The sequence below is a fragment of the Carassius carassius genome, chromosome 1 (genome assembly GCF_963082965.1).
Source record: "Carassius carassius chromosome 1, fCarCar2.1, whole genome shotgun sequence".
NCBI lineage: Eukaryota > Metazoa > Chordata > Actinopteri > Cypriniformes > Cyprinidae > Carassius > Carassius carassius.
In genome coordinates, this window is record NC_081755.1 from 2,719,792 (window position 1) to 2,741,682 (window position 21,891).

The window sequence follows — 21,891 nt, forward strand, 5'->3', positions numbered from 1 at the left end:
CATTCGCATATTGTATAGTTGTATCTTATATTTTATATTTGATCTAGATTTTTTGGCTCTACTGTTAATGTTATCTGTATGCACTAGGGGTCTGAGAGTAACGCAATTTCGATTCTCTGTATGTATGTACTGTACATGCGAAAAAATTGACAATAAAGCAGACTCGACTTGACTTGGCATGCATCCCACATTAAACAACTCATTTCACTTTGCTATCGAGTTTGCAACAGTTTTCTTGCAAAAAACATCAAGAATGTGTGAAATATAACTCACCAAGGCAAGAACTCAATATCTATTCAAACAAGGAAGTTTGGTCGACCAAAACTGTATTAGTTGGTTAGTTGTAAAACACTCCACAGGAAGTGGCAAAATCACGCAGGCTGCGATTGACAGATCATTAACAGCAGGAAATCCAAACATTTGCCTATCATTCATCAACCTCAGATATGGCTTATCACTTGAAAGACAAGTGGTAGCAACTTTAAAATCGGATTGCACTTATATTGACCTAGATAAATGTGCTATTATTAGACCTTAGGCATATCCATGTTTGTGGCGAGTGCGCGTTTCAGAATTATATACAGGTGCTGACACGATCACTTGCATTTAACTTTAAAAATATTAGTTTAGTTCTATTGCTTTTGTAAAATAATGAAACTATCAGGATATGCTTTCTGCCACATCTGTCTCAGTGAACTTGAGCACGGCACAAAAATGAACCGAAACTCGGCATATACTTAGTCTACTCCTTTTTTTCACAACATATATTCATTACTATGATTTATGGCAATATAAATGAATGATTAGTTGACTGGTGGCTTAAATGAATGACCACTAGTCAACTAGAAAAATCTTTAGTCGAGGTCAGCCCTAACATTTACTGGCTCAATAAAATAAGAAATCCTCTGTAGTGTAGCTTGAATAGCAAACAATTGACAAACAAAACTGTGTGGCATTATTGTGAATTGCAGATTGTGAATGGAGTGACACCATGCCAGGCCAATGAATTTCAATGCTTCTAATTACACATTATGCATTCTTTTTTAACAGGTTAAGCTGTCTGCTGTCTGAGCATGGATAATGGGAAAACTTTCTTCACTATCCTTTATCTGCTTGTTTACAGCTGTTTCGGCACAGCTGGAATTAAAGTCTCACAAGTCAGCCGGGTAGAGAAGGGCATGACATTGTCTAAAGAATTACTCCAACGTGTCAATGATTTGGCTGAATTTGTTTTAAACAAAAAGGAAGACACAGCTCGTGACTCACTACTCAAAGTCCTCAAAGTCTTTAGTTCTCTTGGCAAAGTTGCAGCAAGTTTTGGCTTTATTGGGGCATTAATTAGCTTCATCTTTGCCTTCATTCCACAATCAAACCCAATGTTTGAATTCATGAAGGAGCAATTTGCCGAGATCAACCGTAAACTCGACTCTCTCTCTCTTCAAATTTCAACCCTGCAAACAGAAATGGAGTGGACCAACTATGCTAGCAGCTATGGCAAAGATGAGAATGTGATCAGAAACTCTTGGGCCAAGTTGACAGAATTCATAAAGACCGCTCCTGTTGCCTCCACACAGGAACAGAAGACCAGACTGGCTGAGAGGTTCACCACTTTCTATGAAAACACTGGCACAGAGAACAGTGTTGCTAACTTCTACAGATACATTAATGAGAACAATCCTGTCAGCTTGAATAAGAATCTCTTACAGCTCATCATTGAGAAATCCAACGGAGATTTTGATGTCCTGGTCCAATACACCACCTACTTCACCACTCTGATGGTTTCAGGACTAAAGCTAAATGTGTTTTATTACAAACTAAAGGGCTATGATGCTGACACAAAGGCACAAGAAGCAGTCACACAACTGTCCAACACTTTATCAGCCATACAAGATGCCTTGATTGAGTGTGCTGATGGCTTTGAGACATGGGCTCATAAGGATGCTTTGAAACTTAGCAATCAACGATTCTCAAGTACTGAAAAGCTAGCTACAGATATTAAGAAACACTTGGAGAGCAAGTTCCACTGGTTCAAATGGATAGTAATTGCCCACTCAAACACAGATGAGTTTACCTTTGGACATTCAATTAACTTTGATGCTCAAGAAAAGACATCAATTCACCTTATTCATCAAGAAAAGGGGTCTGCTGTTGATCAAAACACAAAGGACAGCATTCAATCCAGTTTTGAAAAAGTAATTATAGATTCGAAGATTACCATGCAGTGTTTAACAATGAAGGAAGAGCTACTCCACAGGTTTGGTGCTAAAGTTACCAGCCACATACGGTTTCTTCATGCTGTTAAAAAACCATCAGATTATGCACAAACCGATATGGCAGATATTGAGATGAGGTGTGAACCAGTACCTTTCTCCTTAAGAGACTTTAGTATCTTCCTCAAAGCAAATATTGTTCAGCCTCCCTGCTCAGACGTGAATTGTAAACATGGAGAATGTAAACCCATCAAGAACACCACACAAGGATTCTGCAAGTGCCATAAGATGTTTTTTGGTCCAGATTGTGAGGAAAGCATCCAAAATATGATTCACTATGAAGATCTTGAAGATGAAATCAATTGTATAAACTATCAACCGGTCCCCGATCTGACAGCGATTTATTTTAGTGTCAAGGAGCTGATGGACTTCACTAAAGAAATGATTGAGTCTGTCCGGAATGACATACAGTGGACACAAGTCTTTGTGAAATACAGCAATGTAATTCAGAGGTTTCGCTACATCTCTACATCATTTTCACATCTTAAAAACAGTACAATAACCCAAGACTACTATGTTTCTGAAGTTGGAGCTCTGTTCACAGGAGGACACTCTTTTCAGTTTTACCTCAAAGAATTTCATCACATGATGATGGGCACTGGATTTGGAGACAAACACAACATCCTGGATATTTTTCGCGAGTCTCTGATCCAGGACTCACAAAGTCATTCTGGTGAACCAGTAGAATGCACAAAAGGCTACAGTGACCAGATTGATTATTTTGTTCGCTACCTATTTGCCCTGGAAAAGGAAGCGGTTTTAGCTTGGTCTAAATATTTACTGGTCACTGGAAAATCAGAGAACACTGCTTTTGTTAAGACGTTTTTTCAGGACTACGTCTCACAGCAGTGGAAACTCTTCAATAAAAATGGATGTGGCCCGCTAAAGGCTGGGGATCTTCAGAACAACCAGTGTGAGAAGCTCTACCACAGCACAGCCCAGCAGCAGGTGAAAATTAAATGTGCTGGATTATACAAGCCCTTCCCCGAGATCGTAGTGTGTTCTGGAGGGAAGTGGAGTGCCCTACCTGTGTGTTACGCCGAGCAGGTAAACGGGCAAGTTGAGTGCAAATCTGAAGGTGGAGCCACTGACTGCAAGGCCTTATGCTCGACTGGCTGGGGCTCTGCCACACACCCTTGGCCAGCAGAGTACAAATGCTCACAGCTACCCTGTCCTTCCTTCATACCTCACAAGTGTAACAACTGCACACAAAAGAGCGTTTGTAAGTACGATGAGGCCTGCACTGGCTTCCTCGGCACATGTCGTGATGCATGCCTGGTGAATCCCTGCGGAGTGAACACCAACTGCTACACCTATAATCACGATAGGTACTGCATGTGTGTGAGTCCGTGGAAAGGAGACCCATACCAGGGATGCAAGAGTCAGGACCTCAAGTGGTTAAATCCCGATGATGCACCCGGCAGTAAGAAAACCCTTCTACTTCACATATACTCACATGAGACTAGGCTAATTCCTACTTTGAATGTGCTTAAGTCCATGCTTTCAAATGAATGTACAGCAGGGGCATAGCATCTGGGTATGCAGGTGCAAAAGAGCATGGGCAGATTGGGGGCCCTCCGAGTTGAGAAGGGAAATTTTAATTGAAACTAGGGAACAAAAAGAGCCCTGCCCCGAACCCTTGTCCGACAGCTTATCAGAATTCTTAGCCCAACTCCGACGGGAGCCTGGGTCTTTTTTCTCTCTCTTCCCCATTGCACAGCTGCTGTTGGAGCCATTTAAATAGTTCAGTTTAGGTTTTTTTTATGACAAAGTGGCTTAATTTATTTTCATTTCTTCAAGTTAATAAAGAAACAAAAAGAAATATAGCCACTCAGCCTTGCCTGAACCTATACTTAAAAAGAGCCACAAAAAACTATTGATTAAATTAAAGAACATAAAAAATATTTCAAATAAATCCATAGCATTCACATGCTCCTTGGGTGCTCTCATTTCCCAAGTTGTGCTTCACTTACTAATAAGAAGACTAATAAATGTATTTCACGATCTGGGTCATTGTTTAATACAAAACCACACATAATGTTTCTACTGTATAACTGATATTTAGTTAAAATGAGTGCTTTTTAAATAGTTATGTGAATGACTGTATGGTCATTCTTAATAAAGTAGCAACAATGTCGTTTTTAAAGTACAGTACTGTGCAAAAGTCTTAGGAACATCAGTACTTACACATTTTTTTCTCAAGTAGCTTTGCAGGAAGGTTTCTTTAAGTGTCTTGATATAACCACAGTTCTTCTGGATTTAGTTTGTCTCTATTTCATCTGTTTCTTCGTGTTATAACACACAGATTCAATGATGGTGAAATTTGTGTATAGTTTATGGAGCTAAATGCTATACCCCCTGCAAAAAAAGCCTAGTGACGCCCGTGCTTCTTGTGTTCATTTTGGAGAAACAGGACAAATATTTCAATCGATCGCGCAGGCATTTAAGAGGCACTGAAATGAAGCACCAAAATCTGCGTACTGATTCTTCTGTGTGCATTTAAAAGCATTTATGCACAAGAGCCGCACGCTGTTTTCTGTGCTTCACACATAGCCTTAGCACACTCACAGAAAAAGATGATTATACCATTCACGCACAAGAAGATAATGGCACCACACTCACATTTGAATTGCTGTTGTTATAAATAATAATAATGTCTCTTATCCTTGCAGCTTTTGAACATATTGTTCTATACAAAGATGAACACTCTGAGTATGGAGTGGTTTGGAAAAAAGGTAAGTAGCATTTAGCAGTACGAGTAGTCCAAGTTGTAAACATAGATAATATAGCAGTCTTAGTAAGTGATGGGACCAGACGATGTCTGTTGCTGTGTACCAATTCGCTTACTTGTACTACAACCTAAAAGTATGTACTCTTGTGAGTGTGTAGCAGTAAGAGGAGACTACTTCATCATCATAAACGGACAGGTCTGTCCCATCCTGTCACTATAAACTGCCCTGAGATGATTGATCTCTACACAGTTAAAACAATCCACAACCAAATTAATTTAATTTTCTACCATTTCTTAAAGAAATGCAGCAGTGGTCTAACAGTCAAGTGTCTTTCATGAGGAGACTTCCTTAATGTGAATATTGTGATTGAATATAATGATGGATTTAAATGTTAATGGCCAAAAGTAACCTACAGAACACTCTTTTCAACATTCTAGGATTTTGGATGTACTATTTCCATTTCTAAATACGATTTAGGACAGAGAGTATGCGAATTGGGACACACCGTGTGTGTGGTGTTGGCTCATTTAAAATTGTAGGATCGGTGACATTCCCAGATTATTATTGTTTCACTTTCACAGCATGTTAAACATCACTCTCTTATTGATCTGGACAAACTGTGCATCAGTTGTAAGTTTAAAGACTCTAGCTTCGATAGTTGACCAATGTTTTGATAAAACATTGTTGCAGTGACAGTTATTTAGTAATTTATGTCAGGAGTGCAAAATAATAAATCCGTATTATGCCACATTTTGAATAGAAATTCCCCACACAGTCATATTCAGTCACGTCCGCAGCGGTTTATTTGTGTTCACATAGACTCACTGAACAGCGACAATAAGGATTTATAGACCAAAGATGCATATCTGCGGAGATATATGGATATATTTACTGATGTTTACTTCATATTTCTTCAGACAGAATCATAATTTCTATTTATTTTCCAATGATTTACGCGATCTGATGATAAACAGCCTCTCCCAGCGATCTCTGTGTGTGTGTGCAGAGCTGGGAGCTCGTGTGTGTCAGTCAGACTCCGATTGTTCCTTCCCCTGGTCAATCTTAGAGTGTCATAACCGGACACCGCCACATCGTGTCACATGCTTCCTGTACACTTCCTGGAAGTTATCTGCACATAACAACACTGAAACACCTCTGTACACATGAAATATTCGAATAATAAACCCGCGATTACGATAGTAAAGCTTGGTATGAGATTTTCTTGAGATCTGGGGCATTTTTATAAAAAATATAAAAAATGTACATGCAACGGAAATGCTAACTTGTGCAGCGATGAATAAAAATATAAATAGCATATTTTACAATGGTAAACGACCGAATTCCACCCCTGATCGCTAAAGTAAGTTATCATAAACACTTGATCGGGGTTTAAAGTGAGTTTTGAGTAAAAGTGTACTAATAATTTCATAAATTGTCTGATGTAGCTTGATGCTAACGTTAGCTAATGATACTAATAGCAGGTGCATTTCTTCTTCATAATGCGTAAGAAAATGTTTTGGTTGTATTTTTATAGTAAGACTTTTGATAAATAAGGGCTAAATGCATACTGAGACTGAAGTGAGATAGCAGCTTGGTGGCTCTGTAAAGCTTGAAATAACCACAACAAAGGCTAATAAAGGTGTAATAAAAGTAAAAGAATAATGCGGATAATGTGTCTTACCTGGCGGAGGTGTGAAAGACTCGTTTGGTGAGAACAATAGAATCATGAAACGAGGAGTTTTCAAAGCCAACACACATACAAAACACACAGGAGTGTTTACATGTGAGATCTTACAGAGATGACAAGTGCCATAAATCAATCTGATTAGCCTTCTCTAAAAACACACATGACATGGCCTTAGAAAATATTTCATAAAATTTACAGTTTTACAGATTCGATTATGACATTTCTAATGAAGTTTTGGAAGACTTGTGGCTTTAGCTACACTGTGTTTCTAAAATCATATCCTACATCAACAATTTTTAAAATACATTTAAAAAATATGTTTTTAATATTTTTATTTTTGTTTTTATGTTTGAGCTTATATATCTCTATTATCATAACAGTCTGAGTGATTCTGATTCCTGAACAGTAAACTTTGAAGTGTCAGCTTTGTGAATAAATGTTGATTATTTATCTAGTCAGAAAGATAAATCATTTTTATTTTGGGTATGTAATTTCTGTCTCCATGCCAAAAAAATGGGGGGTGACTGGTAAGGGGTTAAATTCAAACAATACCTAACCCTAGTTGTGGAGTTCATCTCTTTGCTCATATAAGACAACAGCATTGTATCTTCAAGCTAGAAAAAGCTCCTCGCACATCATTGAGCTTGATTAACCCTTAAATCCTTGTCAGTTAAAGATGCTGTTCGTTCTAAAACTGACCTTGAGGTGTGCAGAGCCATCGGACCTGACGGTGGGTGGCACAGTGGATTTGTGAGGGATCAACATTGCTATTATGAAAAAGACTGGGAAACTCATAAAGCCGAGAGCTATGAGGTACTTCAGTGCAGTACATAACAGTTATGTTTAAAACACTACAGATAACAAATACAAGAATATGTTGCCTCTCCTATATCTTGAGAACTTAAATGACTATTAATAATCTGCAGGTTCTGGTTGATCCTTGTGGAGGACGTGGCTGGAAATGGGTGGAGGGGGCACAAGAAAACATGTACACATATGACGACTCGAGGAGGTTTCCAGGAGTTCATTACTACGTGTGTAGGTTAGTGCCAATACAAATACAATACATATTACTCGAAACACTTTATAATAACTATAGTATAATAAAGTACTTAAAAATCTTTTGCAAATAGTTAATTTATACATTTTCAAACTGTGTTTAATACACTAATGGACTATATGTAACTGGTGGCTCACAATGCCCAGTGTGATGTAGGGCCAGCGACTTTTTTCTGTGTTTTGTAGATTTAGACACAGGACAGCAGGCAGCAGTTTCGCTGTATCTCTTTATTCCTGATTTAAAAGACAATTAAACAAGTGTGAATCGTCCTTAATGTTCGCTCTTCCATGCAGTTAAAGGGATAGTTCATTTTTTAAATTAAATTTTGGTATGTTTTAGCTTACCTCAAGGACATCCAAGATGTAGGTTTCTCTGTTTCCTCAGTATTTCCCATTTTGATATTTTTAGGTCCAACCGTTCTTGTCTGTGATTCACATAATGGATGACTATGGTCACCACCTCAAAGAGCATGCACAGAGGAGTCAAAATTAAACAATTCCCCATCGTAAGTACACATTGATGACCTAAGACACGAAACGAGCGGATTGTGTAAGAAAACGAACAGTATTTATATCGTTTTTACCTCTTGTACACAACCACGTCCAACTGATCTGAGTGCGCGGTTGCTTCCCGTTGTGACGTTCGCGCGCGCGCTCTGGCTTTAGTCTGCGCAAGTGCGGAAAGTGCCGGAAGCGATCTCTCGCGCATGCACATCACTCATTGTTTACACTTACTGCTTATGGTTTACACAGATTTCGGAAGTATTACCTTACACTGTGAAGATCTAAACATATTTAGACGTACAGGAAATTGCAATGGAAGACGATTTCAATATATCCATAGACAACATTGAATTATTTTCACAACCATATTTATTTGAAACAGAATACGCAGACCAAGTACTCAGGAGCGATCCGCTGCAGCAGCACGTCTTCAAGCCTCAGAGACAGAGATCTCTTCAAAATTGGTGGTGTTTTAGTAGCAAGTGTTGTGAGATGCCAACAGAAGTGGAGAGCATATGTTGTCACGAATGGAACAACTACAAGATGACGAGAGGACATTGACAGTATCACATCACACGCCTGCCTGACTGAAGATCCTGATTTTTCTCCACTGTTGAGACGCAGCATTTTGCACGTTGTGTTTAGTTTGCCACGTATAAACTGGAGGCGGCGTCCAATGCCAGAGTGACCCAATGGCACGCTGTCAATAGAGTGAGTAATGTGTTGTATTTTTATTATAAACGCAATGATTATAGGGTGCATTATAAACATTAATTTATTACAATTACTGCATTATATTTCAGACAGTGCAGATTGAAAGCGTAGCATGTGGTAAACAATGAGTGTTGTGCATGCGCGAGACATCACATCCGGGGCTTTCCGCGCTTGCACAGACTAAAGCCAGAGCGCGCACGCACGTCATATCAGGAAGCACTCGCGAACTCAGATCAGTTGGACGTGGTTGTGTACAAAAAGTAAAAAATATATAAATACTGTTCGTTTTCTTACACAAACTGCTCTTTTCTTGTATTAGGTCATCAATGTGTACTTATGATGGGGAATTGTTTAATTTGGACTCCTCTGTGCATGCTCTTTGAGGTGGTGACCATAGACATCCATTATGTGAGTCACAGACAAGAACGGTTGGACCTAAAAATATCAAAATGGGAAATACTGAGGAAACAAAGAAACCTACATCTTGGATGTCCTTGAGGTAAGCTCAAACATATCAAAATTTAATTTGAAAGTGAACTATCCCTTTAACAATGCAGAAAAATAAAGAGGAGGAGACAGAACAGGAAATTGTTGGCTTGTGATATCACAAAAATTAAAGAGCACCTATTATGCCCCTTTATACAAGATGTAAAATAAGTCTCTGATGTCCCCAGAGTGTGTACATTAACTTTTAACTCAAAATAACGACATTTTTTTAACATGCTAAAATCAACACTTTTTGTGTGTCCCTTTAAATGCAAATGAGCTGCTGCTCCTGGTCCCCTTTCACATAAGAGGGCGGAGCTTCAAGAGCTCATGCTGCAGTGTCTTCCCCGCAAAAGTCTGGAGACTCAGAACTTGTTGATCATTTGCAGTCTCAACTTCACAGGCCGGACGGAGACTTGCTCTTTTAGTGTCCTTCCCCCTGACAGGACTCAGACTCAGAACAAGGAGTGTCTTTTGGAAAGCTAAGCTTTATGTCTCTTGGATGAGGAGGTGATAGCAATCTCTTTCCGATGCAATCTGGCGCTTCCCCATTTCCAGGCTGTGTTTGGCTGTTTCCATTAGAGTGGATGGAATCCACCCTTCTTTCCTCCTGTGGAACTTATTTGCATAGTCCAAACACACATTTAGAGAAATGCCACTAAAGTTTTATCATATTATATATATTACATTGTCAGGGGGTATCTCCTCATCCACCACCAGTGTGCAGCATCCACCTGGATGATGCGACGGCAGCCATATTGTGCCAGAACACCCACCACACACAGCTTACTGGTGGAGACGAGACAGAGTGATGAAGCCAATCAGTAGATATGGGGATTGTTAGGAGGGCATGATGGTCAGAGGCTATTGAGCGAATTTAGCCAGGATGCAGAGGTCACACCTCTACTCTTTTCGAAAGACTTCCTGGGATTTTTAATGACCACAGAGAGTCAGGACCTCGGTTTAACGTCTCATCCGAAGGACGGTCCCCATCACTACACTGGGGCGCTAGCACCCACACAGACCACAGGGTGAGCACCCCCTGCTGGCCTCACTAGCACCTCTTCCAGAAGCAACCTAGTTTTCTCAGGAGGTCTCCCATCCAGGTACTGACCAGGCTCAGCCCTGCTTAGCTTCAGTGGGAAACCGGTCTTGGGCTCCAGGGGGATATGGCTGCCAGCTTATTGTGATCAGTTCTCAAATTAGATTGGGTCACAGAAAATTTTAAAAACTACATAAAACCAACCTTTATTATTATTAACTGCGCTGTCGATGTGAATTACATACAAATGTGTTAAAATGCATCAAGCATCAAATGTAGGTTTATTGAAAAGAATATATAGATTGTACAGTATCAAATTAATTTCTATGGAAATAATAATAATAATAATGCATTTTATTTCATGGCGCCTTTCAGAACACCCAAGGTCACCTTACAAGCAATATACAGGTCACTGCATAAGACAAAACAAACAACAAAACAAACAGCATATAAATAAAAAGTGGATTTAAGTCTCAATAAAAATATTATAAAAAAGCCTGTATAAAAAGATATGTCTTAAGACGCTTTGTAAAAGTCAACAAGCAATCGCTATTGCGAACATCGAGGGGAAGAGAGTTCCATAGGCGGGGGGCAACATAACTAAAAGATCTGGCACCCATAGTAGTAAGTCGAATCCGAGGTACCGCAAGAGAAATTAAAGATGAAGATCTAAGTGCACGTGAAGGAGTATAAACCTGGAGAAGTTGAGTAAGGTATTGTGGTGCAAGATTATGAAGTGCCTTATAAGTGAGTAGCAAGATTTTGAATTCAACTCTATATTTTACTGGAAGCCAGTGCAATTGCTGGAGAACTGGAGAAATGTGATCAGTATAAGGTGTTCTAGAGAGAACACGAGCTGCAGAATTCTGAAAACCAATTGAAGCTTATGCAGCAATTTGGAGGGAATACCTGTAAGAAGAGCATTGCAGTAGTCTATACGTGAGGTGACTAGTGCATGAATGAGAACTGCAGTATTATTATTTGAAAGAAATGGACGTAGACGATTAATATTGCGCAAATGGAAGTATGCAATCCGTGTGATATTATTAATCTGAGCTTTAAAAGATAGTGTGCTATCCATGATGACACCCAAACTTTTAACCTGAGAGGAAGGACAGATTGCAGTATTATCAATGTGTAAAGAGAAACAATTAGATTTAGACACAGCAGATCTAGTGCCAACAAGTAGAGCCTCAGTTTTATTGCCATTTAATTTCAAGAAGTTCGCTGAAAGCCAGTCTTTAATTTCAGCTAAACAGCTTGACAAAGATGGTGGAGGAAAAGAACCGGTAGGTTTGGCGGACAGGTAAAGTTGGGTGTCATCCGCATAACAGTGAAAATTAATACCATATTTCCTTAAAATATCACCAAGAGGGAGCATATATATAATGAAGAGAAGCGGGCCCAAAACAGAACCCTGGGGAACACCAGCGGTGACTGTAGATAGTCTTGAACTAAAACCTTTTAATTGAATACGCTGACTGCGTCCAGATAGATATGAACTAAACCAAGACAGAGCAGTGCCAGTAATACCAATGGAAACTAATCTGTCAAGAAGTATGTTATGTGAGACAGTATCAAAGGCAGCGCTCAGGTCAAGAAGGACAAGTATAGTTAAAAGCCCAGAGTCAGCTGCCAACAGTAGATCATTGGTTATTCTGACAAGAGCAGTCTCAGTGCTATGGTGGGGACGAAAACCAGATTGGAATTGTTCATACAAGTTATTATTGGACAGATGTTCATGAATTTGAATTGCAATACACTTTTCAACTACCTTAGAGATGAATGGTAAATTGGAAATTGGACGAAAATTTTCAAAATCAAATGGATCACCCCCTGGTTTCTTAAGTATGGGTGTAATAATAGCAGATTTAAGCGATGGAGATACAAAACCAGAACCAAGTGAAGCATGAACAATTTTAGTAATCAACGGCAAAAGGGCTGGTAAACAAGCTTTTACTAAAGGAGTTGGTAGAGGGTCTAATTGACAAGTCGAAGATTTAGATTTACCTATCAGACCCACTATCTCTGAAATAGTTGGTAGTGTAAAGTTAGAGAAGACAGAGTGGGGGGATATGTGAGTGATAGACTGACAGGAGTCATTGTGAAGAGTACCAGTAAGTAATTGCCGATGTACATTTTCAACCTTAGATGTAAAAAAAGTCAAAAAGCGATCACATAAGTCAGTGGAATACATATCAGATGGCAAAGAATCAGGTGGTTTCAGAATATTGTTTACCACCAAGAAAAGAGACCTAGAGTTCCCATTGCTAACTCCAATTACATTGGAGTAGTAATCGTATTTAGCTGTAGCCAGTGCATTTTTATAATTTTGAATATGTTCAGCATACATGTCTTTATGAACAGTAAGGCCAGACCTGACGTACAGCCGCTCTAACCTACGGCCTTTAGTTTTAAGTTCACGCAGTTCAGGTGTAAACCAAGGAGCTGAATGCACAAACGAAACCCTTCGAGTTTTCACGGGTGCGAATTCATCTAAAAGCATGTTCAGTCCATCATTGTAATATTTTACCAGTTCATCAACAGTAGTGAAATCAGATTTACTGGAAAAGATGGCAAGTTCATCAGCAAGAGTAGGCAAATAAATGTTCTTAATATTCCGAAATGTAATCGGGCGACACAGGTTTACCTTAAAAATGGCCAGTTTGGCACAAAATGAGACCAGAAAGTGATCTGATATGGATAGATCAGAAACAGTACAATTAAAAGGTGTTATACCAGAGCAACAAACAAGATCAAGAGTATGCCCCTTAGTATGAGTGGGAAGTGTGTTAAATTGTTGTATACCAAAGCAATCCAAACATGATAGAAATTCGCTTGTAAATGCATTACTGACATTATCTGTATGAATGTTAAAATCACCCAGAAGGATAACATTTGAAGATATGGAACATAGGTAAGTTAAGAGTTCAGATAATTCAGTTAAAAAGGCATTATTGCTCTTGGGAGGGCGGTAGATAGTTATGAGGATGGTTGGAATCGCACCATTGATTTTATGGCAATTGACTCAAAAGAAGAATATGTAGACAAAGCTAACTGAGATACTTTCAATTTCTTTTTATAGAGTATTGCTAGCCCCCCTCCCCTTCCCGTATCACGAGATTTACAAACATAACTATATCCTGGGGGAACACACTCGTTTAGATGGAAAAAGTCGTCTGGTTTCTGCCATGTCTCAGTTAGACAGAGAAAGTCAAACTCACGGTCAGACAGTAGATCGTACACCAGGGGTCCTTTAGTGGAAAGCGATCGTATATTAAGTAATCCAAAGAAAAAATTGTTTTTACCAGAATCGTTGCCAACCGATCTGGCCGGGTTGATTAGTACACTGCGATTGACACTGCAAGTCCGTGTAAGCCTCCTAGGTGGGCGTGGTTTAGATGACCAAAAGGACCGTATTTGACATGAGCCATCGGTGTTATAACTCCGCCGAGACCCGCGATGTATATATTTCCGACGTGGAATGTACACAATATCCAAGGGAAGATGTGGAGCTGACAGAAGATTAAAATGATGCAAACGGAGCTGAGTAAGTTCCGCCGCCGAATACTGGAGTATCGCCCATGCTACCGAGTGGTATACTGCAGAAAGAACGACCCAGATGTAGTTAATCCGCACCAGTAGCTCAGTGATCTTCATAGTTGAACCGCGTGCCAGAGGTACCGCAAAGAACAATTAGTAGCCGGCAGTTAATCGGCAACTGCACAGAGCATCAGCAGTCATATGTACGCAGGTAGATCAACCAGCGTACAAGCCCGCCAAATCAGCGTGGATACAGAGGTCAGACTCCTTAAAATGATATAAAAACAGTTCATAGATGCATCCATGCATTCATAAGTGCAGGACGATTTTGAAGCGCTAAAAGTTTCAAAGTTTTAAAATTCCCTCCCTGAGCAGCGGCAGCTAACAGCGCCAGCGTTCACCCGGAAGTCCGTAATGTCATGGAAAGCCTATTAAACATGGAAACCCAATGTGTATGTGAGTATGTGCTTAATGTATTTATATATATATATATATAAAAAAGGAACCCCGAATATGAATGCAATTAATGTCTAATAAAGGTTGGGTTTAAAGCACTTAATCATTTTCCAATTTTCCATGACCTGATGTAAAGTGAGAACTATTTACTGTTAATAAGTTGTTAAAAAAGCATTGTCTAACTCTTTATATGAGCTGGTTAAACAATAATGGTTTGTTAATTACAGTGACAATGAATGAAGAACTCAAAATTTGTCTAGTAATGTATTAAAGTTGATCAAATATTAATTATGATAGTTTTTAAATGATTTGTAAGTACTTTATTACACTACAGTTATTATAAATTCTCATTTTGGGGGGAAATAAAAAGAAGTAAACCTTTATAAAATGTTTATGTTTGCAGACTTTAACTGAAAAATAATTTAATCCAACTCAAAAAGGTTTTATTGAGATTAAAATCATGTCATGTCTGTGTTCTAATGTTCTTTTTTTTTGCCCAATAGTTTGAAGAGAAATGGCTATGTAGGGAAGCTTTTCAACACGCGGCATGGCTTTCTGTGCCATTTTCCCCTTGACTCATATACCCGGGATGGAAGTTTCTATGCTCTGGTTACACAACCATGTATGTGAAGACACTTCACCTTGATTCACTGTTCACTGCTTACGTTTCTCTAGTTCCTTTTTCAAGCTTTGATTTGGTGAAGGTGCTGTATTAACCTTAAAAAAGACAGAGTGATCCTAAATGTTTAGTGGGATTTTTTTAGTATTAAAAAAGTTTTAAATTGTATTAGATATTACAATTTGATGAGAGTGAGCATGTGCAGTATATGTTATGTAAGTTTGCAGTAAAATTCATTGCTCTCTGCACAGTCAATACTATGACTCAATGCCATGTCCTTTGTTGCAATAATGATGTAAAAATTGGCAGTGTGCAAATTCCAATTAAATATAAATGTTTCAATAAACATTACTAAATTCACATTGAATGTCTTTCTTCAGTGTTACAGCTCAAAATAATATTTGTGGCTTAAATATTTTGTTGTTGACCGAGTAGATTTTAGGAGTGTATAAAATGCACATGATTCAACAATTTACTTGATAGTGATCAATGAGTAATTAATTTCAGTCAAAATAAAATCTTATATTTAAGAAAATAAAGAAAATGTACCATGTTTTTACAACCCGAATTCCGGAAAAGTTGGGACGTTTTTTAAATTTTAATAAAATGAAAACTAAAGGAATTTCAAATCACATGAGCCAATATTTTATTCACAATAGAACATAGATAACGTAGCAAATGTTTAAACTGAGAGTTTGTTTTAAACTTAATTAGCTCATTTAAAATTTAATGCCTGCTACAGGTCTCAAAAAAGTTGGCACGGGGGCAACAAATGGCTAAAAAAGCAAGCAGTTTTGAAAAGATTCAGCTGGGAGAACATCTAGTGATTAATTAAGTTAATTGATATCAGGTCTTTAACATGATTAGTTATAAAAGCTTTGTCTTAGAGAAGCAGAGTCTCTCAGAAGTAAAGATGGGCAGAGGCTCTCCAATCTGTGAAAGACTGCATAAAAAATTGTGGAAAACTTTAAAAACAATGTTCCTCAACGTCAAATTGCAAAGGCTTTGCAAATCTCCACATCTACAGTGCATAACATCATCAAAAGATTCAGAGAAACTGGAGAAATCTCTGTGCGTAAGGGACAAGGCCGGAGACCTTTATTGGATGCCCGTGGTCTTCGGGCTCTCAGACGACACTGCATCACTCATCGGCATGATTGTGTCAATGACATTACTAAATGGGCCCAGGAATACTTTCAGAAACCACTGTCGGTAAACACAATCCGCCGTGCCATCAGCAGATGCCAACTAAAGCTCTATCATGCAAAAAGGAAGCCATATGTGAACATGGTCCAGAAGCGCCGTCGTGTCCTGTGGGCCAAGGCTCATTTAAAATGGACTATTTCAAAGTGGAATAGTGTTTTATGGTCAGACGAGTCCAAATTTGACATTCTTGTTGGAAATCACGGACGCCGTGTCCTCCGGGCTAAAGAGGAGGGAGACCTTCCAGCATGTTATCAGCGTTCAGTTCAAAAGCCAGCATCTCTGATGGTATGGGGGTGCATAAGTGCATACGGTATGGGCAGCTTGCATGTTTTGGAAGGCTCTGTGAATGCTGAAAGGTATATAAAGGTTTTAGAGCAACATATGCTTCCCTCCAAACAACGTCTATTTCAGGGAAGGCCTTGTTTATTTCAGCAGGACAATGCAAAACCACATACTGCAGCTATAACAACAGCATGGCTTCGTCGTAGAAGAGTCCGGGTGCTAACCTGGCCTGCCTGCAGTCCAGATCTTTCACCTATAGAGAACATTTGGCGCATCATTAAACGAAAAATACGTCAAAGACGACCACAAACTCTTCAGCAGCTGGAAATCTATATAAGGCAAGAATGGGACCAAATTCCAACAGCAAAACTCCAGCAACTCATAGCCTCAATGCCCAGACGTCTTCAAACTGTTTTGAAAAGAAAAGGAGATGCTACACCATGGTAAACATGCCCCGTCCCAACTATTTTGAGACCTGTAGCAGAAATCAAAATTGAAATGAGCTCATTTTGTGCATAAAATTGTAAACTTTCTCAGTTTAAACATTTGCTATGTTATCTATGTTCTATTGTGAATAAAATATTGGCTCATGTGATTTGAAAGTCTTTTAGTTTTCATTTTATTAAAATTTAAAAAACGTCCCAACTTTTCCGGAATTCGGGTTGTAATACAAACTCAATTTATGAATGCTTCATCATTAACTATAATGACAGTAGGCCTACAGGTATTTCATAAATCATCCCGTTTCATGTTAAACATAGCGTCTCAATTATTATGGTCCAACACCTAACCGAGATCATAAAAAACTCTTTAATAGAATCCTCAATTTAATAGCTTACGCAAAGTCCTTTAAGACACACAGATACATTTATATTTTAAATAAATACTTTAAAAATGTTTCTCTTGCTCCACCATATTCAATCACATGATCAAACAGTGATAAGACTTTAATTAAGTTATGAAAACTCTCTTGGAAAACCACACGCATGCACAGTATCATCAGTTCATCGGTTCTCAAATGGGATGCGAACAAAAGAAACCGTTCTCGATTCAGTGTACTGCTGATCCGAAAACCGATGCAACTGGTTCTTGACTCGAGAACGAAAACCGTTCGTTTTTCATCTGGCTCGGCTTGGTGTTCATCTTCAGTTCTCTCTTCACAGCAGTTCAGTCAGTGTACTGTTTGAGTAAATTAATTACTCTGGGATATTGGTTTATTCTGACTCAGAGGGAGTGTCAGTCACGTTAAAAAAGTTAACAGCTTAAGTCATTTGTGGATAAATGCTTAATGGAGACCACCTCTGGCTTGCTTAGTTGGGGTCACTTCATCTACAGCGATATCGTTGACTTGATTGCATCACAGACACTATTTAACTGAACAGAAATGACATAACTGAATTCAATGATGAACTGCCTTTAACTGTCATTTTGCATTATTGACACTGTTTTCCTAATGAATGTTGTTCAGGTGCTTTGACGCAATGTATTTTGTTTAAAGCTCTATATAAATAAAGGTGACTTGACTTGATTAAAGTGATTTTAGTGCTAACGTTCTTTGTTATTACTACATATCTCCTACAGCATTCTGTACACTCAAGAAGCCAGAAACTAAGCCTTTTTTTGCACAGGCCTATCTAAAGGGTTAATGGTCCCACTTAGTGATCAACAGTATAAATAACAAATTTGACAGATTCTTCCACATCAGGAAAAACCACCAACAATCAAGAATCTTACACACACACACACACACACACACAAACATTAAGCTTGTAACACTTCAAAGAGAAAGGCAAGATTGAAATCTTGGTAACACTTTATTTTGATGGTCCCCCTATAGATAGTCTATTGATTGTCTGCTGACTATAACTTACTTCACAAGTACTTATCTACTTACTCTCACCAGGGTAGTATCTGTAGATTGTCTATTGAATGTTTGTAGCAATCATTACACTGTATGTAACATGTAAACTGCTATTAAACTATAAAGGTAAATCAGTAGCAAAACTCGAGAGGTTGAAGATCTGAATGTGAGAACTTGTCATATTAATATTTGTATTTGTAAGTTAAAATTTACACTCACAGCTCTGATGTGAAGAGTTGAATCTTTCAATTTGCACACACAGACAATGATCAAAACACCCGTGTTTTGAATTGGAAGTTGTAGATTAATAGTTACAAATGTGTAGAATGACATTCACACAAAGAAAATGACATACACACGTTTACGACATATTTACTTTTGCACTTTACTTCAGTTTCGCTGCACAACGTCAAGTCGGCACTTACAACCTGTCAGATCTGGAAGTACAAGTTCAAATCCTAGCGCTCTGACTTTTGCTACTCTTTTTGCGGTATTCTGTTGCAAAACTCACTTGTGCACTTGTATATGCAGATGTGAGAGAGCAGAGCTGGGGGCGGGGCTTTGGTGCGAATGAGAACAATTTATTGGTCGATGCCCGACCAATGAACAACGCCAATTGTTTTCACTGAATATCCTTAGCTTTGACAGGATTTTAAGACACTGCATTCATTTTGCCATTCAGGTATTATCTGGTAGTCAAATAATGCAACATATTTTATATGTAAATCCCACTGCATATCACTCTACCAGAGTTGCAATATAATGCTGTTTTTATTATTTTTATGTTTTGTAAAAATAATTTTAACATCTTCATTGGGTTAAATTCCTAATTTGCTTGTCAGTAATGAACCTTTTTAAATGCAACATTATTATTATTATTTTTTTTTTTATAAAATCGAGTGTCTAAATGTACATTAAACATCAAAACCTAAAAAATAAGCACTTATGACCAGAAATACTGTTTTGAGCAACTAGTAGAGCTAAATACATGTATTTATTAAACATCAACAAGGCCATCTAGTGTTTAAGCAATGGAATTGCATATGAATATTAGCTTTCTGGCCACCAAATGCCTCTAATTTAAAGCGTGCCTCTTTGCACTGGAATTTAAACCTAAATATTACAGTTATTGTAGTTTAAATAATAACCATATTAGAAAATGTTATATTTCAAATGGTCATTCATGAATCATAATTATTGCGCATATTATTTAGTACCATGATCTCTTCAAATTAACTAAACATGACTGAGTTAACATTCAGTACAGTTATTTTATTGGTTAAAAGTTACACTTAATTGTTTAGTCACATTTAACTGCCAAGGAGGAGTATGAGAACATAATGCTGTTCCATTTTCTAGTATAAATTGCTATTATAACGCATAGTCATTAGTCAACGCAGTTATCCATGCATAATCAATGCACTTTTAGTGTTACAAATTACTAGAAATCGCTGCAAATATAATAAAACTGCTGTCTGTCCCAATTAATACATTTCAAGCATATTGACAAAACGTTTTGTTTAGTACTATTGATAGCTCCATGAACCACGTGACCGCGTGGCGGTGAGATCAAAGCATGCTTTGGTACAGCGAGTTTACTCTGCAATATGCAGTGGGATATACATATAAAATATGTTGCATTATTTGTCTACTAGATAATACCTGAATGGCAAAATGAATGCAATGTCTTAAAATCCTGTCAAAGCTAAGGATATTCAGTGAAAACAATTGGCGTTGTTCATTGGTCGGGCATCGACCAATAAAATGTTCTCATTCGCACCAAAGCCCCGCCCCCAGCTCTGCTCTCTCACATCTGCATATACAAGTGCACAAGTGAGTTTTGCAACAGAATACCGCAAAAAGAGTAGCAAAAGTCAGAGCGCTAGGATTTGAACTTGTACTTCCAGATCTGACAGGTTGTAAGTGCCGACTTGACGATGTGCAGCGAAACTGAAGTAAAGTGCAAAAGTAAATATGTCGTAAACGTGTATATGTCATTTTCTTTGTGTGAATGTCATTCTACACATTTGTAACTATTAATCTACAACTTCCAATTCAAAACACGGGTGTTTTGATCATTGTCTGTGTGTGCAAATTGAAAGATTCAACTCTTCACATCAGAGCTGTGAGTGTAAATTTTAACTTACAAATACAAATATTAATATGACAAGTTCTCACATTCAGATCTTCAACCTCTCAAGTTTAGCTACTGATTTACCTCCATATTAAACATTCTGTCAGTAAAGTGTTACCAATGTGTTATCAATTTAGGTTGTAGATGTTCAACAGCGTATTTGTAGACATGCAACTAATCCTCAACAGGTTCTCAATAGTACTTTTAAGTAGTCAGCATGTAGATATTAACCAATGTATCAACAGACTTTCAGTTAACATGCAGTTATCTATAAGTAGCAACACAACATCATTTCAAATGAACCTTAAGTATAAATCTGGTTAGTTACACTTGATCTTTTGCTTTGGCAAGGATTTTCAGAAGTGCTCTACTGTTTGTTGCATTTAAATTACCTTTCAGTTTACTGTCATTTTACATTGAGGTAAATTCAAATATTCATCTGTTGCCACATTTGGCCCATCAAAATGAAGAGAAAATCTAAGAAATGCTGTTGAATGACTCTTACAGGCCAGCATCACAGGTTAAAGTCAGTTGATTTTCAGCAGAAAGTCAATAGATAGTAAGTACCGACACTGATGAGTATTTGGTTTAAGATTAAGGAAATAACAGTACCTCAGTAAAATGACATATCTGCCAAATGGGAAATAAATACCAGAGTCATTAATTTGTTCATTAAACTGCTTTTAATGAAATGCTGTAAATTAAAAAAACAAAAACATGACATATTTGTATTAACAAGTTAACATAAAACCTTTTTAGGGTTATAAACATGAATTTAAGCAACAACAAAAAAAGAAAGAAAAACATTTAGTTTTTCATTTAGTCATTTCAGTGATAGAACTGACTGATATCATCTGTGTCTGCCATCAGTTCGTAGCAGTGAATGAAGATGTATCATATCGATCACAAGTGCAGTATAAAGTACCTCAAGGCTCAGTACTAGGGCCGCTACTCTTCACGCTTTATATGTTACCCTTGGGAGATATCATCAGGAAACATAGTGTTAGCTTTCACTGTTATGCTTATGATACTCAGCTCTATATTTCTTCGCAGCCCGGTGAAACACACCAATTTGAAAAACTAATGGATTGCATAGTCGATATAAAAAACTGGATGACGAGTAATTTCTTACTGCTAAATTCTGAAAAAACAGAGGTGTTAATTATAGGACCTAAAAACTCCGCTTGTAATAACCTAGAACACTGTCTAAGACTTGATGGTTGCTCTGTCAATTCTTCGTCATCAGTTAGGAACCTAGGTGTTCTATTTGATCGCAATCTTTCCTTAGAAAGCCAC

The 21,891-nt window shown here is 38.0% G+C and overlaps 1 protein-coding gene across 1 annotated transcript; it reads left to right on the top strand.

Moving 5' to 3' along the window:
• Nucleotides 1-1,059: 1,059 nt before the first annotated feature.
• Nucleotides 1,060-15,256, top strand: LOC132139585 (SE-cephalotoxin-like). The gene is made up of 4 exons (XM_059548056.1): nucleotides 1,060-3,693; nucleotides 7,360-7,502; nucleotides 7,616-7,731; nucleotides 14,997-15,256. Exons 1-4 carry the CDS (start codon nucleotides 1,074-1,076, stop codon nucleotides 15,121-15,123), a joined length of 3,006 nt encoding a protein of 1,001 aa, XP_059404039.1. The 5' UTR covers nucleotides 1,060-1,073; the 3' UTR covers nucleotides 15,124-15,256.
• Nucleotides 15,257-21,891: the final 6,635 nt, after the last annotated feature.